This window comes from Pteronotus mesoamericanus, unplaced genomic scaffold, assembly GCF_021234165.1.
Source record: "Pteronotus mesoamericanus isolate MK-2021 breed Mesoamerican mustached bat unplaced genomic scaffold, CSHL_Meso_final scaffold_232, whole genome shotgun sequence".
NCBI classification, from domain to species: Eukaryota; Metazoa; Chordata; class Mammalia; order Chiroptera; family Mormoopidae; genus Pteronotus; species Pteronotus mesoamericanus.
The window spans coordinates 21,290,753-21,313,036 of NW_026555311.1; the positions used below are offsets into that span (position 1 = coordinate 21,290,753).

The 22,284-nt window shown below is 35.1% G+C and overlaps 1 protein-coding gene across 1 annotated transcript in view; it reads right to left on the minus strand.

Annotated features, from left to right (window-relative positions):
• Positions 1 to 372: 372 nt before the first annotated feature.
• CCSER1 (coiled-coil serine rich protein 1) overlaps positions 373 to 22,284 on the minus strand; it is an 898,936-nt gene continuing 877,024 nt past the window's right edge. Inside the window, exon 11 of the mRNA XM_054591576.1 lies at positions 373 to 579. Within this exon, the coding sequence (XP_054447551.1) occupies positions 373 to 579 (207 nt within the window). The remainder of the gene's footprint in view (positions 580 to 22,284) is intronic.

Genomic DNA, 22,284 nt, shown 5'->3' on the forward strand with positions numbered 1-22,284 from the left:
ATAGGCAGACGGATGTTAAGAGCAAGTATAGGAAATGAAGTTGCCAGAAAACTTATATGCATGAGGAGGGCAGATTGTTGGAGGGAGTGGGGGGGATGGGTGGAGGGGGACAAGGTGGGAAAATTGGGACAACTCTAACAGCATAATCAATAAAATATAATAAATAAATAAAATAAATTGCCACACATATAATAAGTGATAAAAACCAAGATTTGAATTAAAAAAATAAAAAGTTTATAACAATATCCCCAAGTTCAACCCAACATCACAGATGTCAATCTGTCTTCAGTATTGACATATTTGTAAATTTCTTCTCCAGCAGTGAAAAACTGGAGTCCATTGTCATTATAAACTATTTGCTTGCTCACTCATTTACTTGTAAATAGTCTTTGACTCTATGAGCTGCTTCCTCACCCCAGGGACTGGCCACTGACAATGATGACACCTCTTGAACCCTGGATCCTCTTTTCCTTGGCTTGTCAGACTTATATCTTGAAAGAATGGAAGGGAAAGGGGGAAAGTGAGAGAAAGGGAAAGGGAAGGATAGAGAAAGGAAAGGGAAAGAACAAAGGAAAGAGACTGGGAGGAAAGGGAAGAAGAAAAGAAAAAGGAACCAGTTAGAAAAGAACAGAAGACAAAAAAGTGGAAGAATAAAAACAAAAGGTTTTACTTGGATAACAATATATAGGACTTTTCAATCTGTTAACTAATATTTGAAAATCTGAAGTTCAGTTTCAATATGCTAGTGAATTTGTTTCAAACACAGATAAAGCTCCCAACCAAATCAGGCAGCAAGGATTCTATCCCCAAGAAATACAAACCTAATGTTTATCAGCAAAAAAAAAAAAAAAAAAAAAAAAAAAAATCCCAGTGTATACTTTCTTCTTATTTGTTGACCTAGAACTTATAAATACTAAGAGTAAAGGAGTCTCTAACAGGTCCTATATTTTAAGATCAGGAATAGTTTTATTTTTTTCCCTTTTATATATCAAATGACCTGCTCTAAAGTAAAAGTTTTATCACAACTAAAGGGTAGAAATTCCACAAAACTGTCCCAATACTACAAGAAATGTTTAGATGCTGCTTTGAAAGAAGCATCCAAACCCAGTAGTCACCCCAATGGAGGAAACAATTGTAATTGCCTAAAAACATCTGTTCTGCTTGACTCTGAATTCCTTGAACATAAGAATATTCATCTCATTTTTTTTTCATACTGCATCTCTGAAAAAGGCTCAAAATTAAAAAGGTGCTCAATTAATACTTACCCACAGAATAAATAAATCAATTCTTCAGATCACATTCTAGTTTCAAGGCAACTGTGAAATCAATCTAAAGTTAGAGAAATTCTCTCGTGCTATAATATTAGCATTTACATACACTAGCATCAGCTTCATAATTTAAATTAAGGACTGCATTGTTCACGTTTACATTAATGCCATCTATAATCTTTTGTATACTATAGATTTCTTATTCATCTTATATTTGTGTGTTTTTTAATTGATTTCCTATATTAATTAACTCTACACTAGTCATCCTTGAACTTCATTTTATTTACAGTCATCAAGGTCACTTGAAGTATGCAAAATTCATTTCTCTAATAGAACCAAAAACCAATTTAAAATTCTGTCACTTTAGATGATGATGAATATATTCTTGATTCTTGTTACAGGTCTTTCTGTAAGATATTAAAGTAGACTGACCAGGCTTCCATTCTGAGAAGAACTTGTGATTGTTTTGGTATTCTGTCCAGCTTTACTGTGTGAAGAGCTCTGGTATGTTATCTTTTTAAATCTTTTTAAATAGATTTTATTTATTCATTATTAGAGAGAAGAGAAGGGAGGGAGAAAGGAGGGAAAGAAACATCAATGTGTGGTTGCCTCTCATGTGCCCCCTACTGGGGACCTGGCCAGCAACCGAGGCATGTGCCCTGACTGGGATTCGAACCGGCGACCCTTTGGTTTGTGGACCTGTGCTCAATCCACTGAGGCACACCAGCCAGGGCATGTCTTTTTTAATCTTAAAAACAACATAGAAACTCAGAGTTCATCTTCATTTTAAAGTTGAGGTATTTGAGCTCAGATATTTCCAAAGATTTATCCAAAATCACACAGCCAGCAAGTGGCAGAATGACCACTCTACCTCAGTGTATCATCTCCATACCATTTGCTTTTACTAGCCCACCTCACTGCTTCCCAGCTTTTTATTTGAAATGTTTCAAACTACTTAAAAATTGAGAAAGATTATCCATGATCATTGGTGTATACTCTTCACTTAGGTTCATTCTTTTACTCATGCTCTTTCTAGATATAGATTACATATGTGTATGTGTGGGTATATATTTTTTCTTACAAACTATCTAAAAGTAGCTGCATACACTATGATACTTTTCTGTCAAATAATTCAGCATGTATCCCCCAAGTACAAGGACAGTGTATGCTGCTTGTACACACATAACCTATGTAGTATTCTTGCCACAAATATTTAGCCTGATTCAAACAGTGAGGAAACTATCAGACAAAGCCAGGGTGAGAAGTGTTCTATACAACAATAGAGTCAGACTTTTTAAAAATATATTAATAGAAGATGATACAGAATTAAGAAGGGAGGACTATTCTAGATAACATAAATTACCATAAAAACTAAATACAATATAGGTATTCTATATTGAAAAAAATAAAGTAAAATAGAACAGCTATGAATAACATCTTAAAGACATTCCAGAAAATGTGAATAGGGGTGGCATAGTAAATAATATTATTCCATATACATGCCATTGCTTTTCAGAGGCAAAATAATAAGAAAATCCAGAACATTGTTTTCTCTAAAATGTATGAATACATATTCAAATCTACAAGAATTATGTGTATGCTTTCTCTAATATGCATACATATATATACGTATCTATAAGAATTATGTTTTCATTCTTTTTGTAAATATAGTGTGTGAATGTCTGTAGCTATTTTCACGATACACCAAAGTTTTCTATAGAAATATAGAACAAAAATTAGATATATGAAATATTTTACCTAAAAGGTACGCCTAATAAAAAAAGAGCAATTTAATATTTCAATGTTTTTCTTATGTTCTGAACTTTATTAACATTAGCAATTTATTAAGAAAATTGGTTATTTACTTCCCAATGTTGGAATAATCAACAATTGCTTTCCTTATGATAATCAAAGCTTTTTTGATCAGCTATTCCGGCATATACCTTGCAAACCTTTCAAAGGATCAAAGAGGAATGGGTTAACATATCAAATTAATTTTGTTGATAGCATTTCAGATACATATATCTTAATTATATGAAATATTTTACAGTTCTTAAAGATAAAATGTTATATGATAGAGAGAGAAATGACGAGCAGTACCAAGAGGGAGACAAACAATAAAAAACAGGGGTGAGGAGAGCAGGTCACCATTAAAAATCTTGAGGGCTGATAAAGACCTGTTCAGGTATAAAACAATTTCCTTTATTATCTAGTCAGAGGGGGAATACAATTAAATTTAGTTGTAAATTGGAGAGTTTATAAGTTCAAGCTGGGTGATACCATAAATGTTAGTTAATTACACTTATAAAGGCTCAGCTGAAACAGTGATTCTTTGTTGTTAAATATTCATTTATGTACCTAAAAATAAATACAAATAAGCCACCTAGCACTTGTTCTTTATAAAAACATTTTCTCTAAATCTGCTGACATAGGATATGACAATATTTTTAATCAATTCAAATCAAATCTAAGTATCATGGACATATAACTACATTACCTGTTTTATTCTGCAAGCCTACTAGTTTTATTTTTCTTAAATAACATACACTCAAAAGTCTATGTTAATTATATAATTGAGAAGAGTGACAGTTCTGTTTATATGGCCAGTAACCTTTATTAAAATAATTATTCAAAAATATTTCTTGAACTGAATCTGAAGAGGTATTCAAAAAACACAACATATAAATCAAGAATAAATTAACTTTTAAAGGAAAACTTCATGTCCAGAACTTAAGCATTTTTAATCAATAGAGTTTCTAGTTCAATTTTTCCATATAGATGAAAGAGAATAGACTCATTATTTATTTTCTCAAGGTAAAGGTCAACACATTGCTATGCAGACAGTAACCATTTCTCCCTATTATTTATCAGCTCAGTTAATGATATGGCTAAGCTTCCGTTTTCAACCCTGGGGTTATCTCTGTCTTTTCTCTCACTCTTCATGCCCAAGAGACTACTAGAGGTGTCTGTATTTTATTTGGAATTCCTGGTTGTACATCTCAGTTTACTTTTCTCTTACATCGTCACTGCATTAAAAAGTTGTGATTTATTTGCTTCTTTCTTTTACATTCTCTAACTTATCCCAAACTCTCCTTCCATGGTTAGATGTCTAAAATGCAGATCTCATCTTGTTATATCTTCGTCAGACTTAGTTAGATTATCAATCCTTTCCCCAATTTCTTCCTTACTAATTCACCCCTCATATTGTTCATCTATCAGGTAAGCCTCATATTTGGGGGAATCTGGGAATTACAAAATAATTTAGGATTAGGTCATTCCATTCCCGGAGCAGTGATCATTTCCCAAATAGGCTTATGGAAAAATTTTGGCCACTGACATAAGAGGAATCTACTGCATAAAATTTCAAGGCAAGAACATGAAAAAATTATAAAAGCTTTAGCAGCCACTTTTGGACACTGTTGCCTGAGAATGTGATGTCTGAAATTAAATCAGCCATATGGAAAAAATGGGGGGAAACAATTGCAGAGAAATGGAGTTGAACCATGCTTTCACTGAATGACTAAATTCTCTATCCCTGAATTCACCTTATCTCTACACCTTCTTGATATGTGAGATAACAAACGTTCTACTTTCAGCCAGGCCTTCCTCTATCATCTGAAGTAAAAACACACTATTCTATTCAGAATTCCAGATGATGTACCTAATTACCCACCGGAGAAAATTCACAGTGTTCAGTATAGAATTCAAAGCATCTTAAAACATCAAGGCATGGCTCTAATCTACCTCTGCTTTCCCATAACCACTTTCCAGGGAACACTTAGAAATTTAAATTATAGGACCTTTCACTTCTCTGTATCTTTCGTGCCGTAACCTGAGTGAACAAAGCTTGTCACTCCACTTTCCCTACTCAAACTGATTTGAAATCTGACTCATTCTTCCATCCTTCACTTAAGTACTATGCCAGGGCTTGTTTGACCCTTAGGGTTAAAACCAAACAATTCCTGTTTATTTTTTTTTAGTCCAAAACAAGTTACTTATGTTATACCTTAGTAATCACATCATGTTTGCATCTAGTAACAAAAGTAGACCAATGAAGAGGATAAAATTTATTGTTAAGTGGGAGGAGTTTCAATTGATTCTGAAGGAAGTTCAGGGAGTGGCTGATGAGGATTAAAGTTTACATATTTTAAGAATCTTTGTAATATGTGAAAATTAATTTTTTTAAGTTGAAGGAGAGAATAGAATTAAATATAATAGTCTCACAAAATAGAGGGACCACTAAGGATTATAAAATACTGAACTTGGTTAGTTTGTTTTGTTGTTTGTTGACCCTGCAAAGAGAAGAAAACTGAAGGAACTGATTCGAGAGGAAATATGTCGGTGGGACTGAGTCAAAGATTTCAGTAGATGACCGTGAGCAGTATTCACAGCAGGTCCCAGACGACAGACGTGACAGAGGTCCATGGTTTCACATGGGAGAGCAGCAGCAGGGCTAACAGGCTTGGACATGGTTGAGCCCTTTAGACCCTCTGAGGTCAGCCAGAAATGCTTTACTGGGGCCTTCTGCAAAACTTACGATGACCTGGGAAAGCGTAAGTGCAACAGGAATTTGAGCATTTATGATAATGTGACCTTGTATTGCCCAAAAGCAATATGATTTTTGGCATCGGAAGTACATCTATAGTCCATTGCACTTATGACAATACCTTATACTTAGTAGGCACACAATGACTATTTGAAGGATTCAAAAAAAAATTGTCTAATTATTTAACTATGGCTAACAAAGATGTATTTGGTAGCCAGGAGGCAGAACTACACTAAAGCAGGAAATATTTAACTAACTTCAAATTAATTTTACAAAATAAATGCAGTGTATAATTCTTTATTAAAGAACTGAGGAGGGTTTTCCTTTTTCAGGAGCAAAAGATATATAGGAGTAGTTAGGTAGTAAAAAAAATAAATAAAAAGGCATTCAATATCTCCAATTTGTAGAATTTTTAAAAATTACCACTCTGCAAATGCAAATTTGTGCCTGTAATACTTTGCTGTCAAAAGAAATTGATCTCTGTGTGAATGATAATGCTTAAGCTCATGGCCTTTCTGAGGAAAAGCACCTGCAGCAGAATGACAAATGAGGGGAGGCAGATTCTTTGGCACATGGTCAGTGCGGGTACAGGAACCTTTTTTTTTTTTTTTAAATAGAAGGAGCACAGTTTTCTGAATAGTAGAACTGATTAAATTCATATCTTTCAGGATCTCTCATTTCTATCTCCTATATTGCCTGAACTGACTTTATTTATATGGTGCCCTTCAATTTCAGAGAGGAATCATGGGGATTTATAGATTATTTGCTGACTCTAATTTGAAGGCATCATAGCTCCTTAGCCAACCATATCCCCTCTGATTGTGCTTTCCATGAGATGACACATGGTCAGCTTATTGCTATCCAGAGGATCATGGCAAAAGCAGGAATTCAGTCAGTTACAAAAGCTCTTTCCAAACTAAGGATAGATGCTCAAATGCATCTTTCTGGACATCCTGGCTTCCATGATTATTTTTCTCCTGAGTGACAAAAAATATATCTTGAGAAATCTACCTTGTCCATTTTCAGTTTTTGCGTACAGATACTATATCTTCAATCTCAGATTTATTTTTTTACTTTTTTATCATCCATATTTGTGTTAAGTACTTTGCCGTGAAGTGTATAGTGCTATTGCACTTTTATGAAACACCCGTTTCTATACAGTCCTATTCAAAGTCAGAATGGGGGATGAGAGAGAGACACACACACACAGATTTTTGTATATAAAATCAAAAAAAAGGAACAGGTGTTTTTGAGGTATTCTTTATTTCCTCTTGACATCCTTCCCTTAATTGCTACTCCATTTTGTTTTTCTTTTGATTGTTTCTGGTTGTTACTTTCCTATCTCTGTCTCAGATTCCTCTTCCTGATCATCCTGGACATGTGAATATAGTTAAGGCATCCTCCACAGAGATCTGGTATTTTTCTCCACACCCTGAAAACCGTAGTTTCCCTCCTGGGTTCAACTATCCCCTGTCTGATGGTGACTTCCCAGGGTTGTTCCCCAAATGGGTCTGTCTCCTGAAAGATTCCTCTCATGAATTAGGGAAGGAGAATTTTCATAAGTACTCCCTTATGTGGAAAGAAAGATGAAAACGAAACGATCATCCCATAATTTAGCTTTGCTCTGAGCTTCCTTACACTTGTCACGCAGGCCTATCAGAATGTAAATGTGTGCACTTGCAATCATCATCGTTTCTTCCTTTCAAGTCACACTGAGCTAGCCTCTGAGATATGTCAGATAATCCTTGACATTAACTCTCTCCTCACCGCCTTTCAGTTTTTGTCATCTCCGTGTTGATATAAGAATAAGTAGACAATTACATAGTGAAACTCTCTGTCTTTCTCTCAAGTGTGTCTCATGTAATTACTACCTTCCTCCATAAACCACACCCAAATTTTGTTGCAATTATACTTCGTTGTAGTTAAATGTCATGTTCAAAAGTGCATTTAATTCTAACAGAGTTCTTTGATCATAGCAAAAATTTAATAATATTGAATTAATGGATGGAAACTGGTACAGTCATTGATCTTTGAACATGATGTCCAAATTATTATTCAAATTGTATTAAATAATATCCCCCTGTTTCAATATATAGCTTCTAATTAACATCCCTTATATTGAATTTAGGTTTAAACTTTTTTAGTCACATGTAAATTCAGTGTTACAAGTCAGTTTTATTGTCTCTGAAATTATGAAAGTGAAACTAGATAATCTACAAAATACCATGCAGTCTGGAAATTCTATACATTTCTAAATTTCCCCAGTCCCTTCTAACTAATATTTTCATCATATACTAACTAGGAGTTCTTTTTTAAAATACGTTATATGCATATTTATAAATATAAATTATACAATAGATACACATATTCATCTACCTATCTACCATATACCTATTTATTTATTAAAGTATGTATCTTTATAAATTTTGAAAGCAGTCTTATTAACCTACTGTATAATAGTAAATATTCATAAATTTATTATTTTTTTATATTTTTACACAAATCATCAGGACAAATGACTGATTAGCCAGCATCTAGAGTTATCTCCAGTTTCAAAAGCTAACATAATTGACCTTTTGATTATAGAAAGTATATTTTGAATCTGTTAATGAACTATTATTTTACCCTCTTTTTATCATATCAAAAATATATTTAGAGACTGTATGAATTCTAAAAATATGAGTAAAGATGAATGTTAAAAGGTGGCCTAGGAATATTCTCAGGGATTTGTACCCACCATTTTTAGATATGTTATAGATGTAAAATTTTCATTGTCTGAATATATGTAAAAATGATGGTTCATTTTAGGCTTAATACTATAAATCAAATGAAGTTTTTAAGAGGGGAGAGGCTAAGAAAATGTTGAAAGAACAACAGTACATTTTAAATGGCTAATCTTCTTCTCTTCTTTGTTCACCAATGGAGCTTAATCAATATTTTCCTGAAACCTTCTGCTGAAGCTTGGAAGTAAGCATATTCGCCTCTGAATACAGGGTAAATGCATTATGGAAATGATTTAGCAGAAAAGAACATCTGCCTCCTTTTATACATGAATATCAAAACTGCAGATTACAACTCCAATAACTCACTACTTCTCATATCTGTTAAGAAAGGAAATTTGAGCTATCTCTTAAGCACTGGCTGGCACATCCACTGAGAACCCTAAAGCATATTTTCCTTACCTAGACTTCCTGTAGAGGAAATGAGGCTATGTTTCTAAATTTGAACAATTTACCTAAATTTCACTAAAGAAAACATCTACAAAAAAAACTATTGGAAGGAGTTGATGTAATACTCATTTTCAAAATGACATAGTCTAACACTTATAGCAACCAGAAACCTGCAAGTTAGATATTATGCAAAACAGACAGAAGGAACATTGAAGCATAATTATGAAGAAAGCCTTTGTTCATATACACAGTAGGCATTCTTCAGGGATATATGAAAAGGTGTTTATCCATAAATGTTTATTTTCCATTCAGTGCTTTAGTTTCCTGTGAAGTCATCCAGGCTAAAAGAACTAAGATTAGTCTCTGTGACTACAGTTGTTACTTCTTCCATAAGCAGATTACTACAAAGGAGAAGAAAAGCACACATATCATTGATTTCATTTTCTAATATTTGGACTTTTATTTTTAGAGTTTCTATACATATGATTGCAAGCATCTTTCCCTAGCAGAGTTAATGATTAGAAAAAAATGTTAAATCTTGGAGATATTGATGAGAAAATCAAGTAGATATACATAATGCTAATGTTTATCTAGTACATAGTAAGAATATTTTTCATGTATAAATATCTATTACATGTAAGCATAAAATTATTTATCAGAGACTTAGGGCTTATATTTTGAAATACCAGAAGATGGCAAGATATAGCCCTGGCTGGAATGGCTCAGTGGATTGTGCACCAGACTGCGAAGTGAAGGGTCATGGGTTCAACTCCCAGTCAGAACACATGCCTGGGTTGCAGGCCAGGTCCCCCAGTAGAGGCATATGAGAGGCAACCACACATTGATGTTTCTCTCCCTCTCTCCCTCCCTTCCCCTCTCTCTAAAAGTAAATAAATAAATCTTAACATCTTAAAAAAAAAGATGTCAAGATATAACCACTTGGGTGATAGAGAAGTTTTTGAATTTTGCTAGAAAGTAACTAATTAGTTGCTAGGATGCAACTAATTACAAATAATATTTTTGTGTTCATATTATTGACCTAAAACAAGAAAATAGGTTTTAAAGAAAATAAATAACTTCACTAAGTCCATATAAGTGATGACTAGCAAAGCCAAGATTTTTTTAAGTGTAGTTAACACGACAAAACCGATGCTTCTATTTTGCTTTATGGTGTTGGTTGATGGGGACTACACAAAATTCCTTCTTACAACATTAGGTTACTAAAGCGAGGTAACCTTTAACTTTGACTTTGTAACCCTTTATGAACCACTAAATCTAATGAACAAAAGAAATGAACAAGCAAAACAGAACCAGGGACATGGAAACAAGGAACAGACTGCCAGCTACCAGAAGAAAAAGGGACTGCCGGGGGGAGCGGTGGGAAGAAGGGGAAGGGATTAGTCAAAGCACAGGTATGAAGGGACAGGGGTGACAGTGTGGGGAGTGGCTGTGGGAGCCAGGGGTAGGGTGGGTGGAGGAGGGCAAAGGGGGAAATATTAGGAAAACTGTAATAGAATAACAATAAAATATTAAAAAAGGAAAAATTGTATACCTGGAACCTATATACATTTTTAACTGATGTCACCCAATAAATTCAATAAAAATTAAATTAAAAAGAAAAAATATACTTCAAAAAGTTAAAAAATATTTAAAAGATGGCTTTCGTCTCACCTTATTAACTACACAAAATGAATATGCAATAAAGAATTTCTGTGTATTCACTTAAGCACTTACACAGCATCTACTCTGCATCTGGTACTATGCTGAGAATCTTATAAACAATACCCCTGAAGTGGGACTAGACAAGGAGTCTGACCCATGAAACAGTTAACTCTCTTGCTTAAGGTCAATTCAATAGCTAAAAAGACATGAAGTCAGGATTTGAACCCAGGCTGTCTATGTTTAGGCATCACACCATGATGCCTCTAAAAGCTTTCACACTCCATGATCACATTGACAACCTCCAACTGTTTACAGTCTTGCTAAGCCTCCAGGCTCATTTACATGGAACCAAATTTAGATAAATAAATGTATGTTGCAGTAATGAATTGTTATTTCTACCTTATTGTTTCAATTTGTCCGTTTAGCACAGAAAGTTGATTGTTCATCTTTTTACCTGCCAAGAGAACATTCTGCCATCAAGTAGTGCCTTTTTATGGCTCATAACCTGAACACAGAAGGTTTCTTTTTAAAAATATTTTATTGAAGTTATTAGGGTTACATTGCTTAATAAAATTATATAGGTTTCAAGTGTCCACTTCTATAATAGGTCATCTGTATGTTGTGCTGTGTGTTCCCCACCCAGAGTCCGGTCTCCTCCTGTCACCATTTATTTGAGTTGGGATTCATTGGCAGACTCACAGACTCCGGGCTCTTATTTTACTTTAAAGCAAACAACTATAAAAAACTTGATTATATTAAAATAGCTAACAGTATAAGGAACTACTAAAAATCACTACTCTAATTCTCATTTATACTTAGGTAAAATCATGTTTAATTCTTTTTTCCTCTTAGTATTATTAAGACAAAACAAAACAAATAAACAAAAAATCTCAAAATTCCCACTTGGTGAATCTAATTGTTCAGTGCAGATTGAAATAAAAGGGAACCCTGTGTTTTGATTGTCACTTGAGGAGAAAACCAGGAAACCTATTGGATAGTTTGCTTCTAATTTTTCTAAGCTGTAATTTTCTACAACAATAACAAATCAGCAATGGCAATAGTAACAACAAACAAAGCGTATGTAGTAAATTATATATTGGTCTAATGGCCTTATATATTCAAGATGACTTACTCTTCACAATAGCCCTATGAAGTAGATACCACTCTTGTCCCCCATTTTAAGGATGAGGAAACTGAGGTACACTTTCTTAGGCTGTGCTGTTGTTATAACAAGTGCTAGTAAGTGACTTCGCTGGGACTTGTTCCAGGCCATTCTGGCTCCACAGGCCATGTTCCCTCCTCAAAGCTGCTCAGTCTCCCTTGTAGTCAGTCAGGGCATGCGACCTGTGCACTGTGGACTCCTGGAGCCTCTGTGGTGCGTTCTCAGTGAAAAATGCCAGGGATGGGTAGGGGAGCAAGAAGAGGGAGCCACTGAGTGATCACTAAATCTTCCTCTAACTTTCTTGATTTATCCAATCATTAATTTATTCATGCATTCAATATCCCAACAATTTTTTTTGAGTATGTACCCTGTGTCAGTCAAAAGTGGAAAGTTAAGGCATATATGATATAGGCATATATACAAGGAGCACTTCTCTAGCCTTTATCAATTCTTAAAAAAGTGCATTGATGCTATTTTCTGATAAGATAGAAGTACAAAGTAGATACATTTTATTTGGAAACATGTTGCTAATGGCCTCCCACCATTTAAAACTCTCTTAATTCAGTGTAAATATTGATAAAAAGTTGATGGGTACTTTTGCTTATATCTAAAGAGATATCCCTTTGTAGAAATAACAAACAATTTATTATTCACTTGACCTTTCACTTGACATTAAACTTTTCTTTCTGAATTTTTAATATAGGGGATTGAAATTATTTTTAGTTTTTGAAATAAATTGAAAATTTATCATCCCTTTATATTTCTAACTTTTAAATCCCATAATTTAATTTTTCATACCACATAAAAATATTAAGGGAGGGACATAAACTGTTTCCATGACTACATGAATTCTTGGTCTTTAAAAGTCTATAGAGAACAGTATCATGGTGTATGTAAATGTACAATTTTAAATTAGTTGAAGGGATTTAGATCATTTACATGATTAATAGCAAAAGCAAAAGTACTAACAACAACCACTGAGTCTGGGTGAAAGTTTAAATAGTCTGATACGATACTGAAATTGACTAGCCTAAAGACAACCTAAATGCCCATCAGTAGATGACTGGATCAAAAAATTATGGTACATATACACAATGGAATACTACGCAGCAGAAAGAAAAAAAGAAGTACTAAACTTTGCGACAGCATGGATGGAACTGGAGAGCATCATGCTAAGCGAAATAAGCCAGGGGGCGAAAGACAAATACCATATGATCTCACCTATAAGCGGAACCTAACCAACAATGCAAAGAAGCAAGGAAAATATGACCAGCAACACTGAAAGGAAAAGAAATCAACAGAGACAAGAGGGAAGGGGGGGCAGGGAAAGGGAAGGGAAGGGGAAAGTCAAGGAACATATAGCAAGGACTCATGGACAAAACCAAAGGGGAAGAGCTGAGGGAGGGAAGGTGGGAGGGGGCAAGGGAAAGAGGTGGGGGGAAGGCAGAGACAAATGTATTTAAAAAGTAAATAAATTAATTAAAAAAATAAAAATCAATAAATTAATAAAAATGAAAGAAAAAAATAAAAATAAATAAAACACAGAGCAGTATTAGCTATGTTAAACAATTAAATTGTTGAATATATCTCAGTTATGATGCAGAAAGTGAGAGAATTATACACATTATTAGCATAATTTTCAAAATTCTTGTATACCAAAGGAGTGTAATTTTCAAAGTTCTTGTACACCAAAGGAGTGTAATAAGATGGCTAAAAGTTTGGAGTCTGGAAACTGATTTTAAATCCTAAACTTGACATTTTGTCTTAATATCACTTAATCTCTCTGTGACTCAGTTTTTGTATCATGAAGAAATAATAATACCTATAAATTAGATTAAGTAAAAAAGTATGCAAAATGCGTATAAAAGATATTAATGTTCTAAGCATTATGTTCTATAATTATGTTTTTCTTTTAAGACTGATATCTTCACTAATCATTTGTTTACTTAATAAAGTGCATTGAGAACTAAAAAAAAAGACAAGATATAAAATGCATGAAGATGCATAAGCCACCTCCTGCCTTCTCATCTTTTGGTCATTTGTGCAACGGCCGACTGCTTTGAGGCCACCATCTCCACGGGGCGGGAAAGCATGACCATGGGATTGTTCAAGCGAAGGCATTCACATGGAAGCACCATCTCATCGTGCTTTCATATAGCTGTTCTCTGACTGGAGCTTCTACAAACACATCTCTCCTCAAGCTCTGGGTCTTGCTTGGGATTCTAAAAGCAGAGCTGTATCCAAAAAGGTAAGATGCCAGGGACAATAGTGCCGTGGTTGCAAAGGGTAGAGAGGTATAAGGGAAACAAGTGGTAATGGAAAAATACAATTAAAAAATAAGAATGCAAAAATAAATAAATAAATAAATAAATAAGATGACATCTATAGTTAAGCAGTCAGGGATTAGTGGACTTTCAGCGTATAAGGGGGTCCCGCCCATAGCGTGGGCCGCATGAGGCCCAGGATGGCTATGAATGTGGCCCAACATAAAACCATAAATTTACTTAAAACATTATGAGATTTTTTTTGTGATTACATGCCTCAATGTATTTAATGTGTGGCCCAAGACAACTCTTCTAGTGTGGCCCAGAGATGCCAAAAGGTTGGACACCCCTGGGAGATGTGCTTCTAATATTTAAGACTGAAGAACAGATTAAGTCACATTATCAAAGTAAGTAGTATATGTAAGTCCTATTTGGTCTTCAGAGTCTCATATTAAATACATCCCATAATAAGAATATTATGATGTTCTTGATTTTGAATCAAGGACATATTATAGGTTTATAAGCTGCTTGAAGGTAGGGTCTATATTTTATTCATGTGTCCAGTCCTAATTACTAAATTTGTCACCTTATAAATAGTAGACATCAATTTTCAAATGCTAATTGAAAAAAAAATAATGTGGTAGAAACTGAACTACTATTGTTCAAAATATTCTTATGTTTAATTAAAAAGATTTTTCTGAATGGTAGTTTATTTATATTTAGGAAAACTTTATTGGAGAAGCAAAGTCACTGGCTTTTAACTCAAAGGATCTTAAAGAGTGTCTACCCTGAAAGGAGTATATTTTGTCAATAAATATTTAGTTTGTTTTAGAAAGGTAGTATATGATATTTATCATTTAGATGCCAGAGACTCATCAAAAGAAGAGGAATAGAATGTAGCTGCCACTGTGGGAAAACTATTGGTTTGATGGCAGGCACATGTAGATTTAAATTCCACCTCTACATCACATGCTGTATGACCTATTAGTTAGTCTAAGCATATGTCTCCAAGGTAGATGTGTGATAATACCTATTTTGCAGAATTATTTAAAAGGGACTGGCACATAGTAGGTGCTCAGCAAAGATTAGTCCGTGCCACCTAGATTGCTATTGGAAATGTGCTAGTGACACCTAGTGGTAACCCTGCAAACCTCAAGAAGGCCAGCTTTGCAACACAGACCCCTCCCAACAGGTCATGCATTCATTCTATCAGCAAATGTTTATTAAGTATCTCCTGTATTCTAGGCTCTTGAATCAAGTTCTGAGGATTGCAAAGACGTAAAACACAACACCTAAGCTAGAGAAGCTCTGGCTGTAGCAAACCAGGCACATTTTAGCCAATTACTATATAAAAGTGTAATTATATCTACAATAGTAGTAAAAAAAAATCCAAATATGCTATAGAACAGACAGCTCACACTGTTGAAGATCCCATTTGTACTGGATCTTAACAAACACATAAAATTCCCTCATTATAGTTTCACTAAAGAAAAATGAGGAAATTTGGAGATCTTTTCTTATTTTATTTTATTTTTTCCATCACCATTTATCCTACCTATACCCTTTTCCACCTCCATTCACACGCCTACCCCCCATAATCACCACACTCTTGACCATAGAGATTCCTAAAATAGTAAGTTAAGGCCTGTTTGCTAAAGTCTTGGTTGATGTGCTAAGGTGTTTAGCCCTTATCTTTGTGTGATAAGAAGAGAGTAACATTCTTTCTTGAGGAATTATCATAATTATATTCAGTGTACAGTGTGGAGGACAGATTGAAGCTGGGAGAGAACGGAAGCTGGAGAACAAGTTAAGAGGTTATTATAATATTGCACTGGAGAGGTAATGACATCCAGATTTATTCATTGGAAAATGGATAGACAGGAGAAATATAGCAGAGAGACACGCCTGAAGTAGAGTGGAGACTGTGGAATGCCCCCGAGGATGTGGAACACAAGGGAGAAGGAAGAAATGTTGATTCCACGTTGTCCAGAATGAATGACTGTTAAGAACTAATGTCAATAAATGAAATAAAAAACAGAGTAGAAGGAACTGGTTTATGCGGGTTTATGGGGGAAGGAAAAATAAAGATAATGATAATAAATTCATTGTCTTTGTATATATGTTTAAAACTTGAAGAATATTTAAGTAGAAATGTCCAGTAAGTGAATAGACACAATGGTCTGGAGAGAGACCTGGCCTAGAGATGAGGCTCAGGAGCCATCAGCGTATAGTCACTGTTCCAGCCACCAGAATGGAAAAGATTACCTAGGAAAAATGATGTCAGTAGAGGACGGGCTAAGGAACAGGATCAGGGTCTTAGGGAACCTATAGTTTGATAAGGAGGCCCCAAATAAGAAGTGGACTCACCCTTAATTTGTTCAAAACAGTCCCTTAGTAAGTTATAGACAAATGCTTAAGCACAAAATGGCTTTGAAAATGAGATAGTGATAGAAATATCTCAAATACACCAGAACATAAATTTAAAAAATACATTTAGGCTGGGAAAAAAAGCTATAAAGTGCTTTCCATGCAGTTTCATGAAATAAATTGTATTGAATTCTCCACTTATAACCCAAAACTAACTTATGCTTTGAATGTACTCCTTCCTAGGCTAGAAGGGAAACTTTTATTTGACTACTTTTCTACTTATCTCATTAAATTTGGCCATCTAGTTTCCTTTTCACTTCTTCTTTTTCCTCTTTCTCTTTTCTTCTCTCCTGATGCATGCATTTCTTGCTTCAGTGATTTTCTGGGAAAAGAGCCCAGTTGGTTTAATGTCCCTTTATTGCTGGCTGCCCCATGAATTTAGGATATTAACTCCCACTCACAGCCCTGGTGGGTTTAAAAAGAAGGGCTATTCCTGGTATTTTGACAGTGAAATACCTACAAATTATTGTCTCCTAAAATATACATAATCTCCATTGTAATATTCAAATTCAAATTCTTTTCTTGTTTTTCATCTCATATCATGTTAGTAGAAGTTAGGAAAAAAACACCTGTTTTGTCAATAATTGTATTGCTTCACATTTAATTTCTACATGCTAATGCACTTCATGTGTAATTTTAAAGAGAATCTGTCATTAATAGTGACATGACAGACTGGTGGAGGAACACACAGTACAATGTGATAAACATAATAACATACTAGAAGTATGCATCATGTACTATTATTGCAAGTGGGAATCTCTGGGTAAATTTTTTTAATTGGCAACATTTAGTCTGAAATGTGGTGTTAAGTGGATTTACACTCAGAGGATAGAATGTCCCCTATCTTTTATTAATTTAAGGTAATAGTAATAATAACAAACAATAACAGCATTAAAAGCCTCTGTATTAGGCAAGAACAAGTATTAGCTAACACATGGAGAATCGGGAACCCTTGTGAACTGTTGGTAGGACTGTACATTGGGATAGCCACTCTAAAAAACAGAACAGCACTTTGTCAAAAAATTAACCGCCATATGACCTAGTAATTCCACTTTGGGGTATTTCTCAGGAGAAACTGTACATGTGTTTTAGAATGCATTTTTCTCAAAACAACTAGAAAACAAAGGATCCCGTCTCTTTACCATAAAAAATTTTGAATTAACATTTGGTGTTTATCATTGTAAGCATTTTATACATGTTGACTCCTTTAATTCTCACAGCAAACTTTTGACATTTTTTTGTATATTTTGTGTGTTCACCACCCCCAAGTCAAGGTTCCTTCCATCACTATTTATTCCCAGTTACCCTCTTCTATTGTATTTCTCCCACCCCCCTTTCCTTCTGGCAGTCACCATACTACTGTCTGTCTATGAGGGTTTTGTGGGGGTTTTTTGCTTAATCCCTTCACCTCTTTCAGCCAGCCCCCAACCCCTGCCCCTCTGACAGCTGTCATTCTGTTTTCTTTATCTATGAGTCTGTTTCTATCTTACCAGTTTATTTTGTTCATTAGATTCCACATATATGTAAAACCACATAGCAATTGTCTTTCTCTGACTGGTTTATTTAATTTGCATCATACCCTCCAGGTCCATTCCTGCTGTCGGAAGGGTAAGGTTCCTTCGTTTTTATGGCAGAGTAGTATTCCATGTGTAAATGTACCACAGCTTTTTCATTTTCTCATCTACCGATGGGCACTTGGGCTGCTTCCAAATCTTATGTATTGCAACTAACACCACAACAAATTTTTGAAATAGCCACTACTATCATTCTCATTTCAAAGAAGAAGCAAAATCAAAAGGAGTTTAAATAAATTATCCAAAGTCTTATAATTAGTAAGTGGTGAAGCCAGGACTTAAACCTAGGAAATAAAACTCTATAGTAGAACTTCAGCATTATAGAATAACTTATAACTCATAGAGAAATGAATAGATATACCACAACTGGATATTTAGACTCCTGATGTTCCTCAGGAGATTATTTATATTATCTCAATAATCTTTATTTGTTAAACATATTCCCTTGCTCTTCTTCTTCAGCTATCTCCATGCCTACTTATTTGTTGCACATGGGAACTATTTCATCCAAGACTGTAACCACAGCTACTATTTTGAGTAAGTCTGAATTTCTCTTATCCTTACATTTATAATCTAAGTAGAGCAATTGTTTATATAATACTTTGACAGTATGTTTCTGAAGAGCTAAAGAATCATAAATACTTTTTTTTGTTATTAAGTAAATTTATTTGATTGCCTTAGATTACATTCTAGGTGGCAATGTGGTCTGATAAGGGACTGAGTGGATCCTATGACAAGAAAAAAATTAGTCCGGGCGGCTCCTATTCCTTTGGGCTGACTGAGCTTTGATGTCCAGAGAACTGTTCCCAAGCAGCTTTGGGGACAGTATGTGAAGAGGAAACAACCATAATGTAAAGTAATTGTCCTCAACTGGAGGGATGACCAAGGGATGAAAAGAGGTTTGGAAATTTATTTCCGTTAGAGAGGAGAGCAGGACACTCACCAGGAGAGAGAAGCAGTGCGTTGCTACTGCTTCCTAGAGGGTTACAGGATTTCAATGTTAGTCAGCAAAGCCAGTTATTGAACATTTACATGGGGATTACTCTCTACATGAAAGTCGACACCCAAACAGAAAAAATTATCAAAATAAAAAAATAGTTTATTTTCTTTTGTATAGCATTGAGGTGGTAATCAGCTTCTATTTGTATTAAGAAAGGAATAATAAATGATCTCCTCATTTATATATAAACAAATCCTTCTCTGATGAAAGCAGGCTGAGTCAGTTCAACCAAATGGAACCCTTGTGCATAAGAAGTTGCAGACACAAATAAAAGAACAGTGCCCCCCCCCATAAAACCCCGTATGCTTTCATATAAAAAAGATAAGGCCGTCAAAAAAAAATCTTAATTTTTTCCTTTTTTTAAAAGAAAATATCTCCAAGGTTTAACTGATTCTAAAAATAATATTATACATTTCTCATAAAAACAGATATCTAAATTTATATTGATTAGAAAGGCAAAACCTTTTTACTTTAATTCTTAGTGTTTTTCTCTTTGTAAAATCCACCTTAAAATTACATTTGCTTATATCAAAATATTTTTGAAAAAAGACTCACAAATGAGGAAAATATGCTCTTATTTCAGAACCCATAACTCAGACTCTTCATTTATTTCACCCATTGTGCACATCAATACAAAGCTATCACAACATAAACTCTGCCTAACCTCTACCTATTACTTACAAGACTTGCCTTCAATTCTTCCTGCTTGGACATTAGCACCCTTTAAATACTCTCTCCTAATTTCTCAGCTTAGAGGACTATTAACACTTTGTCAATGCAGTGTTTGTTTTTATTGTAGTAGGTCTAACAAATTTAGTTTTGCTTGATCAACAGGTTTTCTTTTTTGAGCTTTTGTGAGGTCAGTAGTCAAAAATTACAGACACATATTAGGGGTTCCATCGAAGTCCCTATGCAAGCTGACCTAAGCTGTTCCACTTGAAATGTGTTCTGAGGCTGCTGAAAACTCCCACTCAGAGATCTCCCACACAGCAACAGTGAGGTAAGTCCTATGAGGGGGGATCCCCCAAAAAGGAAATTATTTATAAAAAATTATGTATTTGTTCTTACATGTAAGAACTTCAGTCACTGTATTTCTTTTTTTTCATTTGTCTCCATTTTCCAGCCACCACTTTCCCCTGTCCCCCCACCTCCCACCCTCAATCCTTTCCCACTTTGGCTTTGTCCATGGGTTCTTTATACATGCTCCTTGATTTGACGCTTCAGCTTCTTTCCCCCATTACTCCCCTCCCTCCTTTCCTCTTGTTACTGTTGGTGTGTTTTTCTTTCAATGTTTCTAGTTACATTTTTCTTGCTTGTTTGTTTTCTTGATTAGGTTCCACTTATAGGTGAGATCATGTGGTATTTGTCTTTCACCACCTGGCTTATTTTGCTTAGCATAATGCTCTCCAGTTCCATCCGTGCTGTCATGAAGGGCAGGAGCTTTCTTTCTTTCTGCTGCATAGTATTCCATTGTGTAAATGTACCATAGTTTTTTGATCCACTCATTTATTGTTGGGCACTTAGATTGCTTCCAATACTTGGCTATTGTAAATTCTGCTTCTATGAACATTGGGTGCATAGCTTCTTTTGAACTGGTGTTTTGGGATTCTTAGGGTATAATCCCAGCAGTGGAATTGCTGAGTCAAAAGGCAGTTCCATTTTTAGCCTTTTGAGGAAATTCCATACTGCTTTCCACAATGGCTGCACCAGTCTGCATTCCCACCAACTAGGGTTCCCTTTTCTCTACAACCTTGCCAACAGGTGTTTACTAATTTGTTTTTGATGGCCATTCTGACTGGTGTAAAGTGGTATCTCATTGTGGTTTTAATTTTCCTTTCTCTGACGGCTAGTGATGCTGAGCATACTTTCTTATGTCTCTGGGCCCTCTGTATCTCCTCCTTGAAGAAGTGTCTGTTCAGGTCCTTTGCCCTTTTTTTATTTGGATTGTTTGTCTTCCTGGAGTGGAGTTGTGTGAGTTCTTTATATATTTTGGAGATCAAATCCTTGTCCAAGGTATCATTGGCAAATATATTTTCCCATACAGTTCGTTCCCTTTTCATTTTGTTGATGTTTTCTTTAGCCATGCAGAAGCTTCTTATTTTTGTGAAGTCCCATTTGTTTATTCTTTCCTTTATGTCCCTTGTTCTAGGGGGCATATCAGTGAAAATGTTGCTGCATGAAATCTCTGAGAGTTTCCTGTCTATGTTCTCCTCTAGGACTTTTATGGTATCATGACATATGTAAGTCTTTTATCCATCTTGAGTTTATTTTCGTGTATAGTGTAAGTTGGTGGTGAAATTTCAATTTTTTGCATGTAGCTGTCCAGCTCTCCCAACACCCTTTGTTGAAAGGGCTATTTTAACTCCATTTTATGCTTCTGCCCCCTTTGTCAAATATTAATTGACCATAGAGACATGGGTTTATTTCTCGGCTCTCTATTCCATTCCATTGATCTATGTTTCTGTTCTTAATGCCAGTACCAGACTATTTTGATTACAGTGGCCTTGTAATACAGTTTGATGTCAGGTATTGTGATCCCTCCTACCTTCTTCTTAGTATCATCAGAATGCCCATACTACCTAAAGCAATTTATAGATTCAACACAATCCTTATTAAAATACCAATGACATACTTCACAGATGTAAAACAAACATTTAAAAAATTTATATGGAACCATAAATGATCCCAAATAGCTGCAGCAATTTTGAGAAAGAACTTCAGTCACTTTCAAAGTGCTCTCCATTTGATGCAATACACTTATCAAGACATTTTTTTCCACAGCTCAGAACAGCTTTTGAACTCATTGATTTTGATGCCTTTGAGTGCTTCTGCCAGTTTTTGCTTCATCTCTTCCATACTGGCAAAACGTGGGAAACGCCCTGCCTGGTTTCAGGGACTGTAGCCCTGCTGACAAGCCAGAGGGCCCCGAGGCTGGAGCTAATCAAGGAGGCCTTGGGAAAACAGGCCACTGAGGAGACAAAACCTGTCTCCCTGGCAGAGGCACAGCCCCTGCCTCCCTCGCATCGCCCTGCTTGGCCCTGGAGGATAGCTGGGTAGTCAATGACGGGTAAGATCCCTCGATCGGGTGAATGTCAATGGACTAAAAGCATAGAAAAGATATTCAAAATCTAATTTGAAGATCACCTAGAAAATATGAAGACTGGGAAAAATAGCTTATAAAACCTATAGGCCTTATGCATAGCCCTCTATA